Source organism: Suncus etruscus, chromosome 7 (genome assembly GCF_024139225.1).
Source record: "Suncus etruscus isolate mSunEtr1 chromosome 7, mSunEtr1.pri.cur, whole genome shotgun sequence".
NCBI lineage: Eukaryota > Metazoa > Chordata > Mammalia > Eulipotyphla > Soricidae > Suncus > Suncus etruscus.
The window spans coordinates 52293676-52308685 of NC_064854.1; the positions used below are offsets into that span (position 1 = coordinate 52293676).

The following is a 15010-nucleotide window of genomic DNA, read 5'->3' on the forward strand; positions in this document are numbered from 1 at the left end:
TACTATTAGATTACGTGTGTGTGTGTGTGTGTGTGTGTGTGTGTGTGTGTGTGTGTGTGTGTTCAGAATAAAAATATCTGGAGAAAAACTTCACAAAACACAGTGGGAAGCAAGGTTTCAATCTATTTAGTAGGAGGTTCAAATTTGAGGATCTTCCCCTTATGTGGTTTCCGCTAAAAAGCTCAGCTGCAAATGGCTGAGAAGGCACTGACACATGGAGAACTTGGAGACAGAAAGAAAATAGGTGGGGTCTGGCCTTAATCTGAGCTAGGAAGTATTTCAGCACTTTAGAAACTAAAACACTTTTATTTTTTATTTTATTTTTATTTGTTTGTTTGTTTGTTTATTTATTTATGCAAAGCCTCTCTGGGGCCAGAGAGCTAGTGCAGAAGGAAAGGCACTTGCCTGGCTCTAGTTCGAATCCCCAGCACCACAAATTTTCCACCAACAACCACCACGGGGCACCTCTGATCACAAAACTGGAAATAAGACCTGAACCCCAAACAAACAATCTTGCTTTTATTTTATAATAACAAATTCAGGGCATGTCACATAATAATCATAGCTTTTAAAATTATATATTCTGTAAAGGTCCAAGGGGTCAGAGTGCTAGTACAGTGGTAAGTGTGTTTGCCTTGCACACAGATGACCTGGGTTCAATTCCTGGCATCCCATATGATCTCCAAGACCTATCAGGAGTGATTCCTAAGCACAGAGTCAGGAAGAGCCAGGGGCAAATCTTGAGCTCTTGCTGGATGTGGCACAAAAACAAAACAAAAAATAAAAAAAAAATTTTTTTGGCTTTGGCCCACACCCAGTGGCTATGCGCTCAGAAATCTTTCCTGGCTTGGGGACCATATGGGATACCGGGGGATCAAACAGCGGTTTTGTCCTAGGCTAGCGTGGGCAAGGCAGACACCTTACCACTTGCACCACCTCCCCGGCCCCCAAAACAAAACAATATTATAACAATATATAAAGGTGGTTTTCCTTCACATAAGAGGAATTGAGTGGAAAAAAGCACTTGGTCCATATTATTTTTGAAAACATCTCACAGGCTCTCTTTGCTCTTGCATTCATTCTATTGCATGTATCCCATCACACTGCCTCCAAGAAGGCAGTGTGAGAGCGAGGGAGCTGCTAGGGCAGGGGTGGCGAACAAGTTCGACACAAAGAGCCAAAATTTTAAACTGTGAGAATCAGAGAGCCACACCACACAGTGACCTGCCAAAACAAGCAAACACTCACACAAAAACATATAATTTTAACAATAATATATTAAACACTTATTGCATTTTGCCATTTTGAGTGAGGGTAAAAACCCTGCAGTGATGGTGAGGGTGTGCTGCGTCCTCCACACTAAGAACTAACGGCCAGATGTGACCCAACATGTGCCACACGGGTACTCCACTCACTGGCCCGTGCAGTTGTTTCCGAGGGATGGGAGACGGGAGGACGCAGCCTGGGGGCAGGACTCCGTGCTCGGAGATCTCTCCTCATTGGTCCCTCCTCAGAAGCAGCAGAACAAAATCCACACTTAGCAAAGAGCCACAGTATACAAAATAATGATAAGAGGCAAAGAGCCACATTAATTTTGGCGGAGAGCCGCGTGTTCGCACCCCTGTGCTAGGGGGACTAGGGTGCCTCAACATCTCCTAAAACATGCAATTGGCCTGAGAACCACAAATGGCATCCTGGCATTACCTAGGAGACCATTTTAATCATGCTGTTCCATAAAAAGAACTTTTCTGACCACACTGTAAGAAGCACCAGTGGGAATAATGCGGTTTCTTTTTACAGTTTTGTTTGGGGGCAACACCTGATGATGGTCAGGGCTTACTCCTGGCTCTGCACACAGGAATCATTCATGGTAGTACTCAAGGGACTCTATGGGATACCGGGATTGAAACTGGTGCTGATGCACGCAAAGTGGGCACCCTCCCCGCTGCACAATCACTCAGTCACTGCTGCTTCTCTCTTCCCTGCTTGCCTTCCCTGATCTGTCCTTTCCCTGAGATTTCTTCATGGTTTTGTGCTTCCTAAAATCCCCTGACATGGCTCGGTTGGTTGTGAAACTGTCTACACCTTGGAGGGTAGGTTCTTGCTCTTGGGAACTCCTTTCCTCAGAGGGGTGTTGGGGTCTGTGAGAATGAACAAGGCCCATGGGGGCAGGAGGGACAAGTGGAATTTCCCAAACCTAAGGCTCCTTCATCCACCGAGGTGGGAGAGGAAGGTCTGGGCACACCTTTCTGTGCAGAATCAATGTGCCTGTCTTGGTTTTTGAGGGCCTTTTCCACAGTCCTGGAGAATCTAGCTCTGCAATACCCCCACAGTCCTGCGTGAAATGCAGTGCACACCGGCCTGGTCCCAGGGTTTAGAAATTAGGTTTGGGGAATGTGGAGAACCCTGGAGAAACATCTTCCAGAATCTTCTGTCAGATCCCAGAACCTCATGCAACCTGGGTTCAGAACACAAGGAGAGCCAAGGAGGCCCATGGGTTGCTCACCCTAAACTGTGACTGTGAGACATATAGAACCTGGGTAGGTGATTTTAGAATCTTCCGCAAGATGTCGGCCTGGCTCCCTCCACTTCAAGTTCCTTCTGAAGAAGGTAAAATGGTGGGGAACTAAGCTTCAAGCTGGGAGAGAATGTTGTGTGTGAAGATCAGAGACAGTAATAAGCAGGGCCCAGCACATCCTTAAAAATTCTGCTTGTTTGGGTTATTCCTGGCTAAGTGCTCAGGAGTCACACAAAATGATGCCTAATGGACTCTCTGTAGTACTGGGGATTGAACCCAAATCAACCATAAGTAAGACAAGTGCCCTGCCTACTGCTCTATGGCTCTGACCCTGAACTATTTTTTGTGTTTGTTTTTTAGGGCTACACCTGGCGGCACTCAAGGGTTACACCTGGATCTGTGCTCAGAAATCCCTCCTAACAGGCTTGGAAGACCATATGGGATGCCAGGATCGAACCTGGGTCTGTCCTAGGTTGGCCACGTGCAAGGCAAATGCAGCTATCACTTCGGCCTGAATTTTTCTTTTTAACATCAACTCTGATAGTGACAAGAAAAGACATTGTCCAGAGAACATTCTTTTCTGAATGCATTATGCAGTAATTTAAAAAAATAATAGGCAACCCTTTCCTTTGTTATTCAAAATACTTAGAGTATTTTGGGTTATTCTTTTGCAGGGGTGTGGGGGAAGATTGGGCCCACATTGATGGTGCTCAGGGCTTACTCCTAGCTCTTAGCACAGGAACCACTCATGGTAAAACTCATGTTGCCAAAGATTGAACTTGGGTCAGCTGTATGCAAGACCAATGTCCTAACCACTGTATTATCTCTCTGGCCCCCTGGAGTCTTTTTCAAAGGACATTTAGTTGATGTTAACTTAAACACATCCCAAGAGTCTCAGAGAAATGGGGAAGACGTCACACAGAAAGCAAGAGAGCATCTACCCCCCTCATCGCTTCGATGGGAAATTTTCAAAGGGATAGTTTCTCCCCCATAAAGCTTTTCCCCTTCACCCTATGTTCTCCCAAGAGCTTGATCCCGAAGTGAATTCATAATTCTGGGATTAGAACACCACCCAGTTGCCATGGGGAGGCTCGTGCTTAAGAAAACAGAATCATAACAATAGTGCTTTGTACAAGTTAGCATTTTTCATCGGAAGATTACAAAATTATTTTGCAAACAGCATGGCCATCATCCTAGCAACCCCTGCAAGTGAGGCTTGGCAGGGTTTAGTCTGTCTCAGATGCTGTGAGAACTGAGGAACAGAAGGAGGACACTAAGAATGGCTCGGCCCGCAAGTCTGTTCCTTGGAACTCTTGCTGCAGACACTCAGAGAGGTACAAGCTCAGGGCTGCTATGGGAGACAGATTGCTTCTGTGTGTTAAGCTCTAGTCATACAAGAGGAGGCAACCACAAACATCCCTCTGTCCTTTAGTGGCCCCTCCACTGCCTAAGAATCTTCATCTTTCTTTCTGCAAGGATCCTGATGAGGGCAGCAAAATTGGGGAACAGTGGGAGTCCTTATCCCCCAAAAAAGCAGACTGGAAGTGGTGCCACTATTTAAAACATGCCCTGAATGGCCATAAATGACTTTTTCCTAGGAACCATCATAAACTCACCAAGAGCAGGAGGGGGGGGGGGCGGCTGTGGAAGGCGCTCCTGCACCCATGTTCACGGTACACTAATCCACACCAGATGCTCCAAGCTTACAGCTGAGAGCTCAGCCATTATCTCAGTGAGCTCATCAACACATTTTATGGGGCTGTGTAAATCATACACCCAAAGTTCTAATTAATCAAAATAGAAACCTTTCTTTAAAACACAGAGAGAGAGAGAGAGAGAGAGAGAGAGAGAGAGAGAGAGAGAGAGAGAGAGAGAGAGGCAAACCCAGCGCTCAATGCCAGAGCATCTTAGAAACTTTAAAACATACCTTTGAACCACTGGACTTGAGGTGGGGGAACCCCCGAGGGTTGACATTCCAGGACAGTTGTGTCACCCAGGGCCACCAGGAGCTCACTCTGAACCACCATTAGCTTTGGAACTTCTGAAGAAAAAATAAAAATGACTGTGTAAGTGAATACCAGGCATAGGAGGATACCATGGGTTCAAAGAGTCAAGAAAACATCAAGCCACTGGACCTCAGCACTACTAGAAGAGTGTTTGGCTTGCAAATGGCCAACCTGGGTTCAATCTCTAACATCCCACATGGTCCAGGCTACACCATGGACTTAAAGCTTCCTTCAAGTTTACAAGACTAAAGAGAATAAAAAGAATAATTGCTGAAGGCCAAGGAAAGGCAATGAGACAAGTGTAATTCTAACAAAACTGTTCTATAATTTGAGGAGCTCAATAGAATTATGGGGAGAAAGTGCGGGGGGTGGGGGGAGTTTTAGAAAGAGAATGGCTTGTAAAAATGAAACGTTTAAAACATTAAAGAAAGGAAAAGAGGATTCAAAATTAGAACCAGAGCTTTGAAAAGAAGGTCTGGTGGCAGGAGAAATAGCACAGTGGGGAGGGCACTGGTCTGATCTCTGGCATCCCAAAGGGTCCTGAGCACCACCAAGCTGATTCCTGAGAATAGAGCCAGGAATAAGTTCAGAGTAACAAAGGGCATGGCCCCAAAGCAAAAAATAAAAAAAATAAAAAATTGGCGGGAGCCAGGCCTATGGTATAGCAGGTAGTGTTAGCTTTGCACACAGCCATCCACGTTTTATCCCCAGCATTCCCTAAGGTCCCTCAAGCCCCCCAGGAGTGATTCCTGAATGCTAAGCCAGGAGTAAGCACTGAGTACCACTGGGTGTGGCCCCAAAATAAACAACATCAAAGTGAAAACTGTATCTAGGCAAGACCCATAAAAATGTCATAAGCATGTCACTGTCACAGAGAGTCTCTAAGCAGCCTAAACTAGAAAACTAGAAAAAACACAACTGTAAGTAGAATATAACAGAGAACAGGCAACCATGCAGGAAAGCAGTGGACAACTGGGCACTTTCCATCCTCCATTCACTCCCTTGATTCCTACTAAATCAAAGCAGCTCATTATTTCCCTAGCCTTCACCATATTCTACATATATTCTTTATTCTAACTGAGGTAATAAGTGCAGAAGACCTTGTAAGTCCAGTTATGCCTGTCTAATAGCACGTTTTAGAAAAATGCTTTTGATGTCTGAAGTGAGACTTGGCCCTGCTGCTCACTTTCGGACGATTACTTGCCAATGTAGTGGAGCGCGGTCGACTGCTTATCCATCCCTGCACTGTTGCTCGCCACACAGCCATAAACACCTGCATCTTTGGGAACTGCATTTTTGATAATGAAGGTACCATCAGAGGTTATCCTGTACCTAGAAACAGAAAAAGAAACAAAGAAAAGAGTCACCACAAAATGAACAACAAAATCCAAAGACTCCATCCAAAAATGGGGAGAGATTGGGCCAGAGCAATAGGACAGCTGTGTGGGTAATTTGAGTTAAATCCTTAGCATCCTACGTAATTCCTTGAGTGCTACCAGAACTGCTCCCTGAGCACCCCTTGATATGCTCAAAAAGCAAACAAAACAGACGAGAATAAAACCAAAAATTTGTCCTATTATAGAGAGTGCGTTTGCCTTATATGTGGCTGACCAGGCACCTGCTATGGGTCCTGCTATGGGTCCTGAACTTGATTAAGAGTGATTCCTGAGTGCAGATCTAGGAGTCAGTTGTGAATACTGCCAGGTGTGGCCTAAAAACCCATCAAACCAAAAATAAATATGGAGAAGCAATGAACACTCACTTTCCTAAAGACAAGAGGCACATGAAAAATGCTCATCATCACTCATGATTAGGGAAATGCAAATCAAAAGAGCAATGAGGTATCAGCTCACATCAAAAAATCTGAAATCAGCTAGTGCTGGTGGGTTATACAGAAAATGAAACTCTGAATCACTTCTGGGGGTTTTGTTGTCTGGTCCAGCCTCGGTGACAAGAGAGCTGGAGAACGCCATAAAAAATGAACCATGGGGCCAGAGTGATAGCAACAGCGGGTAGGGTGTTTACCTGGCATGTGGCCAACTCGGGTTTTATCCCTGGCATAGCCTGAACCTGCCAGGAGTAATTTTCAAGCACAGAGCCAGAAGTAACAACAGAGCATCAGATGTCCCAGAAAAAAAAATGTTTAAATGAAAGGAAACTTGCCAATATTATGGCTCAGGGCACATAAATCTTCACAAAGTGGGGCTGGAGTGGTGGTGCAGTGGTAAGGCCTTGCACTCAGCTGACCTAGGATAAATTACGGTTCGATCCCCCAGGATCCCATATGGTCTCCCAAGCCAGGAGCAATTTCCGAGTGCATAGCCAGGAGCAACCCCTGAACATCATCAGGTATGGCCCAAAAGCCAAAAAATAAAATCTTCACAGAGTTCAGAATTTTAATCCTGCTGCTGGCAGAAATCACTAGCCTGTTTTCATAATCAGAAACAGAATAAAATAGAATAAAGCTCTGTGTAGCCAGTACTCCCTGTGTGTGAAGGATTACTTGAGAAATTTTACACTGTGATAATACAGGGAGGAGGGCATTTGCCTTACAGGCACACTCGGGTTCAAACTCTACTGTCCATGTGGTCTGCTAAGCCCTGCCATGAGTGATCTGTGAGAACAGATTCAGCAGTAATCCCTGACCACTGCAAGGTGTGGCCCCCATAAAAAAACAAGAATTCATCACTTTCCAGTGCATGAGTTTTCCTCATCATTGGTATTCCAAAGGTTCTTTTCTGTAACTTGCTCTGCATCAGGAGAGAAAGGCCTAGCTTTGGTACTAAGGTTTCGGCTCTGCATGGATGGCCCCAGAGGGGCCAGAGAGATAGCACAGTGGTAAGGCATTTGCCTTGCACACTGCTGACTGTGACAGACCCGGGTTTGATCCTTGGCATCCCATATGATCCCCTGAGCCTGCCAGGAGCGATTTCTGAGCACAGAGTAACCCCTGAGCACCACCGGGTATGGCCCTAAACCAAAACAAAGCAAAAGAGATGAGCCCAAGATCGACCCTTCACTGATGCCACTTCATCCTTTCAAACCCAAAAGTCATAGCACACAGTGGCTAGCAAGGTTCCCAAGTGACTTTAGTGTTGATCTCACTCATAGACCAGGACAGCATTAATGGTCCAGCACAGGAAATTCCTTCTGGTTGTAAAGCAGCACTAAGATGAGTTCAATACACCCTCAGATCTGCTGTTTGAGATTGTTCATGTTCTCCCTCTCACATCCTGTGTTGGAATCTACGCACCACTAGCTTCACACTTGCTCTATCATGTGTGTCAGGATGGGTCAGTCCACATTCTGTGAACATTGTTGTTTTTGTTTTATTTAACTTTGAACTTTTGGACAACATCTGATGATTTTCACGGCTTACTCCTGGAGATGCTCAATAGGGGGACCCTATGGAAAGCTAGGGATCAAACCCAGGTCAGCCGTGTTCAAGGCAAGTGCTGCCCCTGCTGTCCTATGGTTCTGTCTCACCATTGTAACTGGGAAGTCCTTCACACCATCTACTTCAGATATACAAACATGTAGTCCTTAAGTCTCTGAGGTGGTACCTCCATTTTCTGGCTTAGAAATGTAGAAAAATCCAAATCTCTGGGGTTTGGGTCTCAGGCAATGGGTTATTATATGCCCCAGACACTGCATACTTGGTAAAAGCAGAAATGAAGGGACAATTCCAGTACCTGTGTGAACCAATAAGAAACATGTCGTTCAAAGTCCAGGCAATCTTCGGCTTGGGGTGCCCTGTGGTGGAGCACATGATGGACACCTCAGAGCCCACTGTGAAGGACTGATTCTTGGGCACCACAGAGACCCTGGGCGGTTCTGCAAAGAGAAGACAAAGAGGTAATTGCTGTCCATACACAGTCTACATCCCCTGGGCACTGGACCCTGGGCGGTTCTGCAAAGAGAAGACAAAGAGGTAATTGCTGTCCATACACAGTCTACATCCCCTGGGCACTGGTTCAGCAGATGTGTTATCTCTCAGCTCCTTCCTACACCAGCATAGAACCATCCTCACAAGGAAGAGAGAACCCCCAGAGCAACAGGACACAGAGAAACAGTCTGGGAATCCCATGAGTTCTATTCAAGTGTCTGGTTTCTGTACTTTCCTGGCTGACCTCGAACATTTATGTGCAAGCCTCCATTTAAATCTGCTCCCAGGGAAGAGTACCAGGGTACCTAATATCTTGGTGACCACACACGCTGGAGGTCACAAATCTTCTGGATCCAGCCTCATCCGTGTTCCAACTGCTCCTTCTCTTTCTATAGAACAGGTTATAGATTTTTCAGGGGAAAAAGCTCAAGCCTTCTCACTGCCTCGTGTTGCATCATAGGCAAATTTTCTCCCAAAGCAAACAGGAAAGTACAAGCAGGTTTTAATGAACAAATTCTTCAGGAATAAAGCACCACGCTGAGCTACTGCTTCAAATGGGGGACAAGTAGGGAAGACTGGAAGTCTTGGATTGGGAGACTTGAACTTAGGACAAGGAAAGATTGTGGAGGGAAGCAAGAAGGGTGAGATTTGAGAGATGGTGAGGAAGTGAACTCTCATAGAAGGAACTCACCTCATTCCACCTTGGACCAATAATGTCACATCAGCTCCCCACCATCACCCCAAATAGCCACTGCCATTCAAAGAACCATTCAAGCTGGCTTCTGGCACCCACCAGAGAAGAGTCTCAAAGACAGGTGGAGACGGTGACCCTCCCCTTCTCAGCACTGATAGGGACTGTGTGGTTTGAGGGAAAGAGTAGAGGAAAATGGGGTTCCTGAAATCTACCTCTGCACCCAAAAAACCTGGCTGGGGCTCCTATTGTTCTCAGAAGCAAGGAGAATAATGAATTATTTGGGGGAAGGACTCTTTTATCTCAGTAATTGTCCATAACAAAAAAGGTGTTAGAAAACTTGAGGCACTTTCTTCCCCTCTCTCCCAACAGTTTCCAAACTGATGCTGGTAGAACAGTCCCTGATCAATTATTTTTGCAGAAACAAGCATTAAGGGGATGCAGTGGTAGGTAGGGATTAACAATTGCCTTGCTTTTTGCTCACCCCAGCACTGCCATGTGATACCCCAGCACAGGGCTAGGAATGACCCAGTGCATCACCGTAAAGTGTGGCCCTACACCCCCTAGCAAAATCAATTAATCAATTAATAAGCACTAGATGACTTTTGGGAAAAAATTATATCAAGGCTATTGATCAACACCCCAATTTAAAAGGACCCCGAGAGATGATTTTATACAATGAGGAATTAAGACACTAATGAGAAGGCAGATGTGTCATTAACTGGCTTTTTAGCATCAAGTTTCTTTTCTGGCTTGAGTTCTTGCAATAACATCAATTGGATGGGGGTTGGACCTATGTGGAAGTGCTCTGAGGACTCACAGTGGTGCCAGGGATTGAATCCAGGTCAGTTGTATGCAAGGCAAGTTCCTTACCTGCTATACTATCTCCAGCACAATAGAAATGAAACAAATATCTTCCTGTTGGAGAGTGTTAAAATCTGCATTCAGCTAACTAGACAATTGATTCGCATTTCTAAAATACAACAGGCACCATTTGTAACTGTCACCAAATACACTTTTTACTGTTGGTCTTGCATTCCAGGACAATGCCTAATGACAACAAGCCAGTCCATGCTACTTGAGAAGGGAGAAACAATTAGTATTTCATTACTAAGACTGTATCTATTGAATTAGACAGCTTGTAAACCTATTTTATTAGACCTCTGGCTTTTCTGAGTCCGTATTTCCTATAGAAAAAGCTAACTTCAAAGGGCTACTTAATGAATATTATTAGGAGCTCAGAGAAATGTAATTAGTAGCTATGCCCTATGCTAACAGATCCCTTTGCTAGTACAATTTCCTAAGAGTGTGGGTGTGGCTAGGGAGTAGAACAGAGTATTTGCCTTGTATGCAGACTACTTGAGTTGGATCTCCAGCAAGCAGATGGTCTCCCAAACAATGCCAGGAGGAAACCCTGTACATAGATCCAAGAGTAATCTCTTGAGTATTACTGGGTATTCCACACACACAAATATAAATAAAATATGGTTGCCACAAGCCCATCCACATCCAGGAGTGATCCCTGAGCATAAAGCCAGGAATAAGCCTTGAACATTGCAGAATACGGTCCCCGACCCTCACAAAAGAACAAAACAAGAACACCAATTTCTTAATAGTGAAGCTTGCATTCCACACTTGTCGTTTTACTCAGAATGGTGCATAATGAACAGATGTGTTCCTTTCCTTTTTCCTACATTTTCCATAAATAAAAGTTACAAAATTTTTTCAATTTTTTTCAAATTTAATTTTGATTTAAACCTAAGCCTATTTAAACTTACATCTATCTGAGTTTGATTTCAATGTAAACATTTGAACATTTTTAGATTTTACAAGCCTATTGGCAGAATTGGTCAAAGATTTCAAACAAAGAATAGAGAACAAGAACTAAGTAACAAACAAACAAGAAAATAACCATTTAGCCTTTCTGGGAGCCGGGAGTCTAGCAGGAGGAGGTCTGGCAGGCCCCCTCCATGCTGGAGGCCTGCTTGACCAGGCCTAGTGGGGGTGCGGGACTTGGGTAACCCCAGCACCCCTCTACCGCCTTGCTCCAGATCTCCAGGGCTTTCCCGGGCCACATGCCTGGGCAAGCCGGTGAATTGGGTCCCTTGGTGGAGCTTGAAGGTACCCTAGGCCTTCCCCCATTATCCATTCAGCTCCTTAGGGAGGGTCTAGGTGGTACATTAATAGTACTCACACAAGAAACATTAATAGTACTCACACAAGAAACATTAATAGTACTCACACAAGAAACATTAATAGTACTTGCTATCACTGAATTATGTTTTATGTATGCAGAATGTCCATTTTGACTCTGCCCTTTTGCATACCCCTTCATAAGTTCATATTTCTCTTTAACTTCTTTAATTCCTATCATCATTACTCCTCATTTACCCTTTCTTTCTTAAGTACTGTAGAGTCCTAAGTCACAGACCAAAGTGGTGCCCTGGAGTTAACACCCACCCAACTATTTTAAAAGGCATGTTTTCAACATTTTATGGGTGTTTTCTTTGACCTCTATAAACTTTTGCTGAATATTTTCTTATACAGTGACGATCCCCCCCCATGTTTTTTATCTTCTCTTTATGAACTGCTCAATATGGAATTTGGTGTGAAAGAATCCCTCAGTTTAATACTTATGTTTGAACCAAGTCATGGGTCTTGTTGGAAATATTCTTACACCCCCATATATCTGATAGCACCACGTGGCTTTATTTCTTGTTTGCTTAGGCACATTAAAATGGGAAAATACTATACATACCAATAGGTTCTTATCTAATAGAGATGGGAACACACAAATCTTGTAGTGCAATGAGACCTTACACCCTGAACATTGACATAAAGACCAGGCACAGGCCTCAGAAGAATGGGCATTCTCCATTCACCCCTTGATCTACAGAAGACATTTACAAAACATCCAAGGTTGTATATAACATCACCTGGTGGCATTCCTGTACCAGGAAAGACCCTACAGCTGCTCTGACATCTATCTACTCAAAGAAACACCCCTTAACATGAGAAGACAACAAGAACAATGACCTGCTTACTGGACAGGGCTTGCTGTATTGCCCCTTAATTGTGAGGTTTGTCTATAACATCACCTGGAAGCAATCCTCTACCACGGAAGACCCTACCACTGCTCAGACATTGTCCTGCTCAAAAGAGACTTCCCTTAACACTGAGAAGACTTAACAACAACAACCTGCTTACAGGAAAGGGCTTCCTACATTGCCCTTTCATGGTGAGGTGAAACGAGAAGACACTCCACATCATGACTTCAATGTAGGACATGCAGATTCCAGAATCTTTAATACAGAAACATGATACCAACAACAGAGACTGTGTGAAAAGTGTGTTGGCACTACGGACTATGTCTTGGATCGGACGATAACTTGCCTGAAGCCTAGAGCTGGTCTTATGCCAGGAAACTTCAGGGGTAGGATCTCTTTGTATTTAGGCCAAGGTTATTCCTTTCCATGCCTCTCATATTTTGGTGGGCCTATGCAAACAACAATTGCCACTCTAACAACGTTTTTACTGTGCTCCTTTGACTCTAATCCTTAAAACGCACCCACTTAAAATTTGAGGTTAACTTAAGCTAATATGCATGTACATGGAAATGTAAAAAATACTATGCCTCTAATGTTAAAGGAGTTACGTAATTTTGATGGCTTTAGATTGCCTTGTGTGCTGTTAAGAAATATTATAATGTGCTACAATCTGGGGACTCGAGGGACAAAATAATTGCACATGGATTCTGTTTTATTTTATCTTAACGTTCTTTGGCTGAAAGTTCAAAGTTAAGATCAGCAAGGGGACTTTTTCTGATAATTATGTTATGGGTGATTGTCCTTCCACTGTAACTTTACCTTATCCTCTTTCTTTGCATCTTTTGTTCTCATAATTCAAAATAAAAATAAAAAAAAGAAAAGAAAAAGAAAATAACCATTTAGGGAAAAAAGTCCAAGGCCACACCAAAATCCTGAAAATATAAAATCGGGGCCGGGCTCGGGTGGCGCTAGAGGTAAGGTGCCTGCCTTGCCCTGTGCTATCCTTGGACGGACGCGGCTCGATCCCCCCCGGCGTCCCATATGGTCCCCCAAGCCAGGAGCGACTTCTGAGTGCATAGCAGGAGTAACCCCTGAGCGTCACTGGGTGTAGCCCAAAAACCAAAAAAAAAAAAAAAAAAAGAAAAGAAAAGAAAAAAAGAAAATATAAAATCAAATGCAGCAATTTCACAAGATGCTTCTTTTATGTTTTGTTTTTGGATACTCCTGATAGTGCTCAGGGATCCTCCTGGCATGGCTCAGGAGACCATATGTGATATCCAAACTGAACCAGAGTTGGCTGCATGAAACAGGAGGGCCTTACTCACTGTCCTATATTTCAGGTCCCCAATAATAAACTTCATAAAGGGAATGATGGAGACCTCTGGTCTTACCTAAATGGTAAAATTATTTTAAATGACAGTAATTCATGAGTACCAAATATCTCAGGACAATTTAATTTACATGCATTACGATAGTTTGCTTAGGGCTTCTGCTTTTAACTATTTTGTCTTTTAACTCTCTTAAAAAGGACAAGAATTGGGAGTCCCGGCTGGGTGACAGTTTTTCAAAAAGACATCATAGATCAGGTAATGCAGTTTGTTGAATTCAGTCGGCAGTTTGTGAAGGAATCAATTCGCCTGGTTAAAAGATGCACCAAACCTGACAGAAAAGAATTCCACAAGATTGCAATGGCAACAGCAATAGGATTTTCTATAATGGGACTTATCGGCTTTTTTGTGAAACTGATCCATATCCCTACTAATAACATCATTGTTGGTGGCTGAATACCTTTACAGAAGAATGATATCCACCTTGGAGACTGGTGAAAATTTGAGACTTGGAGAAGAAGAATTGGAGTAAAAATTTGCCTATATATTTTGTTTTTCCCTTTTTTTTCTTCCAAGGTGTTTTTATTTCTAAATTAAAATAATTTTAAAAGAAAAAGGACGAAGAATCTTCTTGTTTGATACAAATTTAAATTGTCTAAAACTAAATCAAATCTCAAGAGCCTCAAGTGTAAATACTACAACATGAAACTGCACAGATATTCCATCATTCTAGAAAGTTCTACAGGCCCTGCTAGGTCTGTTACATCTCAGAGAAAGGGTCGTTCATTCATTTGATTCACCAGTAGATGGTGCATTGGCAATGAAATACACCAGAAAGGACTATATCTTGGCAGCTATATGTTGGATTTGCAAGAAATTCCACACCCGAATACCGATGTGCTTATGAAACCCAGTTAATAAGAAAAAGGCAATAATGTCAGAGATGTATAATGATAAATTTAAGCTAGATTCCATTTAAATGAAAAAAAAATGTAGCAGCAAATATGCATCAAGATTCTTTAAAAATTTATACTCTGGGGCCAGAGAGATAGTGCTGGGTTAAGATGTTGGCCTTGTAAATATCTGACCCCAGTTTGATCCCTGGCACCACATATTGTCACCTCGAGTACCACCAGGAGGGATCCCTGAGCACAGAGTCAGGAATAAGCCCTGAGTATCACCAGCTTTGTCCACCACCCCCCTCATACACACCAAAATTTACACTTTGTATTTTCGCAATATAAGATAAAAGTGTATTGAATAAGGTTGCTGTCCTGGTCTTTATTTTCAGTAATTCCTAGAATAAAATTATATGTGTATTAACATAGCTTCCATTTAATGTTCTCTGTTTTCCTTTCACAATGATGACCCAAAAATCCTGAATTCTGTTTATTGCTTCACCATCCCAAGTAATACTTACCTTTGGCTCACATCACTGGACCTATTCTGGACAAGGAAGCAGAGCTTCTTTCTACCAGGTGGGTCTCAACATCCTCCACACCTAACCTGATCCAAATTAAGGAGCCAAACCACA

General features: G+C 43.4%; 2 protein-coding genes across 2 annotated transcripts in view; one reads left to right on the plus strand and one right to left on the minus strand.

The window, feature by feature from the left end:
• Positions 1-15010, minus strand: part of HMCN1 (hemicentin 1) — a 414107-nt gene that overhangs the window by 219360 nt on the left and 179737 nt on the right. Inside the window, 3 exon segments of the mRNA XM_049777571.1 lie at positions 4446-4559; positions 5729-5856; positions 8217-8358. Of these exon segments, the coding sequence (XP_049633528.1) occupies positions 4446-4559; positions 5729-5856; positions 8217-8358 (384 nt within the window).
• Positions 9124-14021, plus strand: LOC126013597 (protein transport protein Sec61 subunit gamma-like). Its single transcript, XM_049776717.1, has 2 exons — positions 9124-9272; positions 13677-14021. The coding sequence occupies exons 1-2, from the start codon at positions 9124-9126 to the stop codon at positions 13930-13932; spliced, it is 405 nt and encodes a 134-aa protein (XP_049632674.1). The 3' UTR covers positions 13933-14021.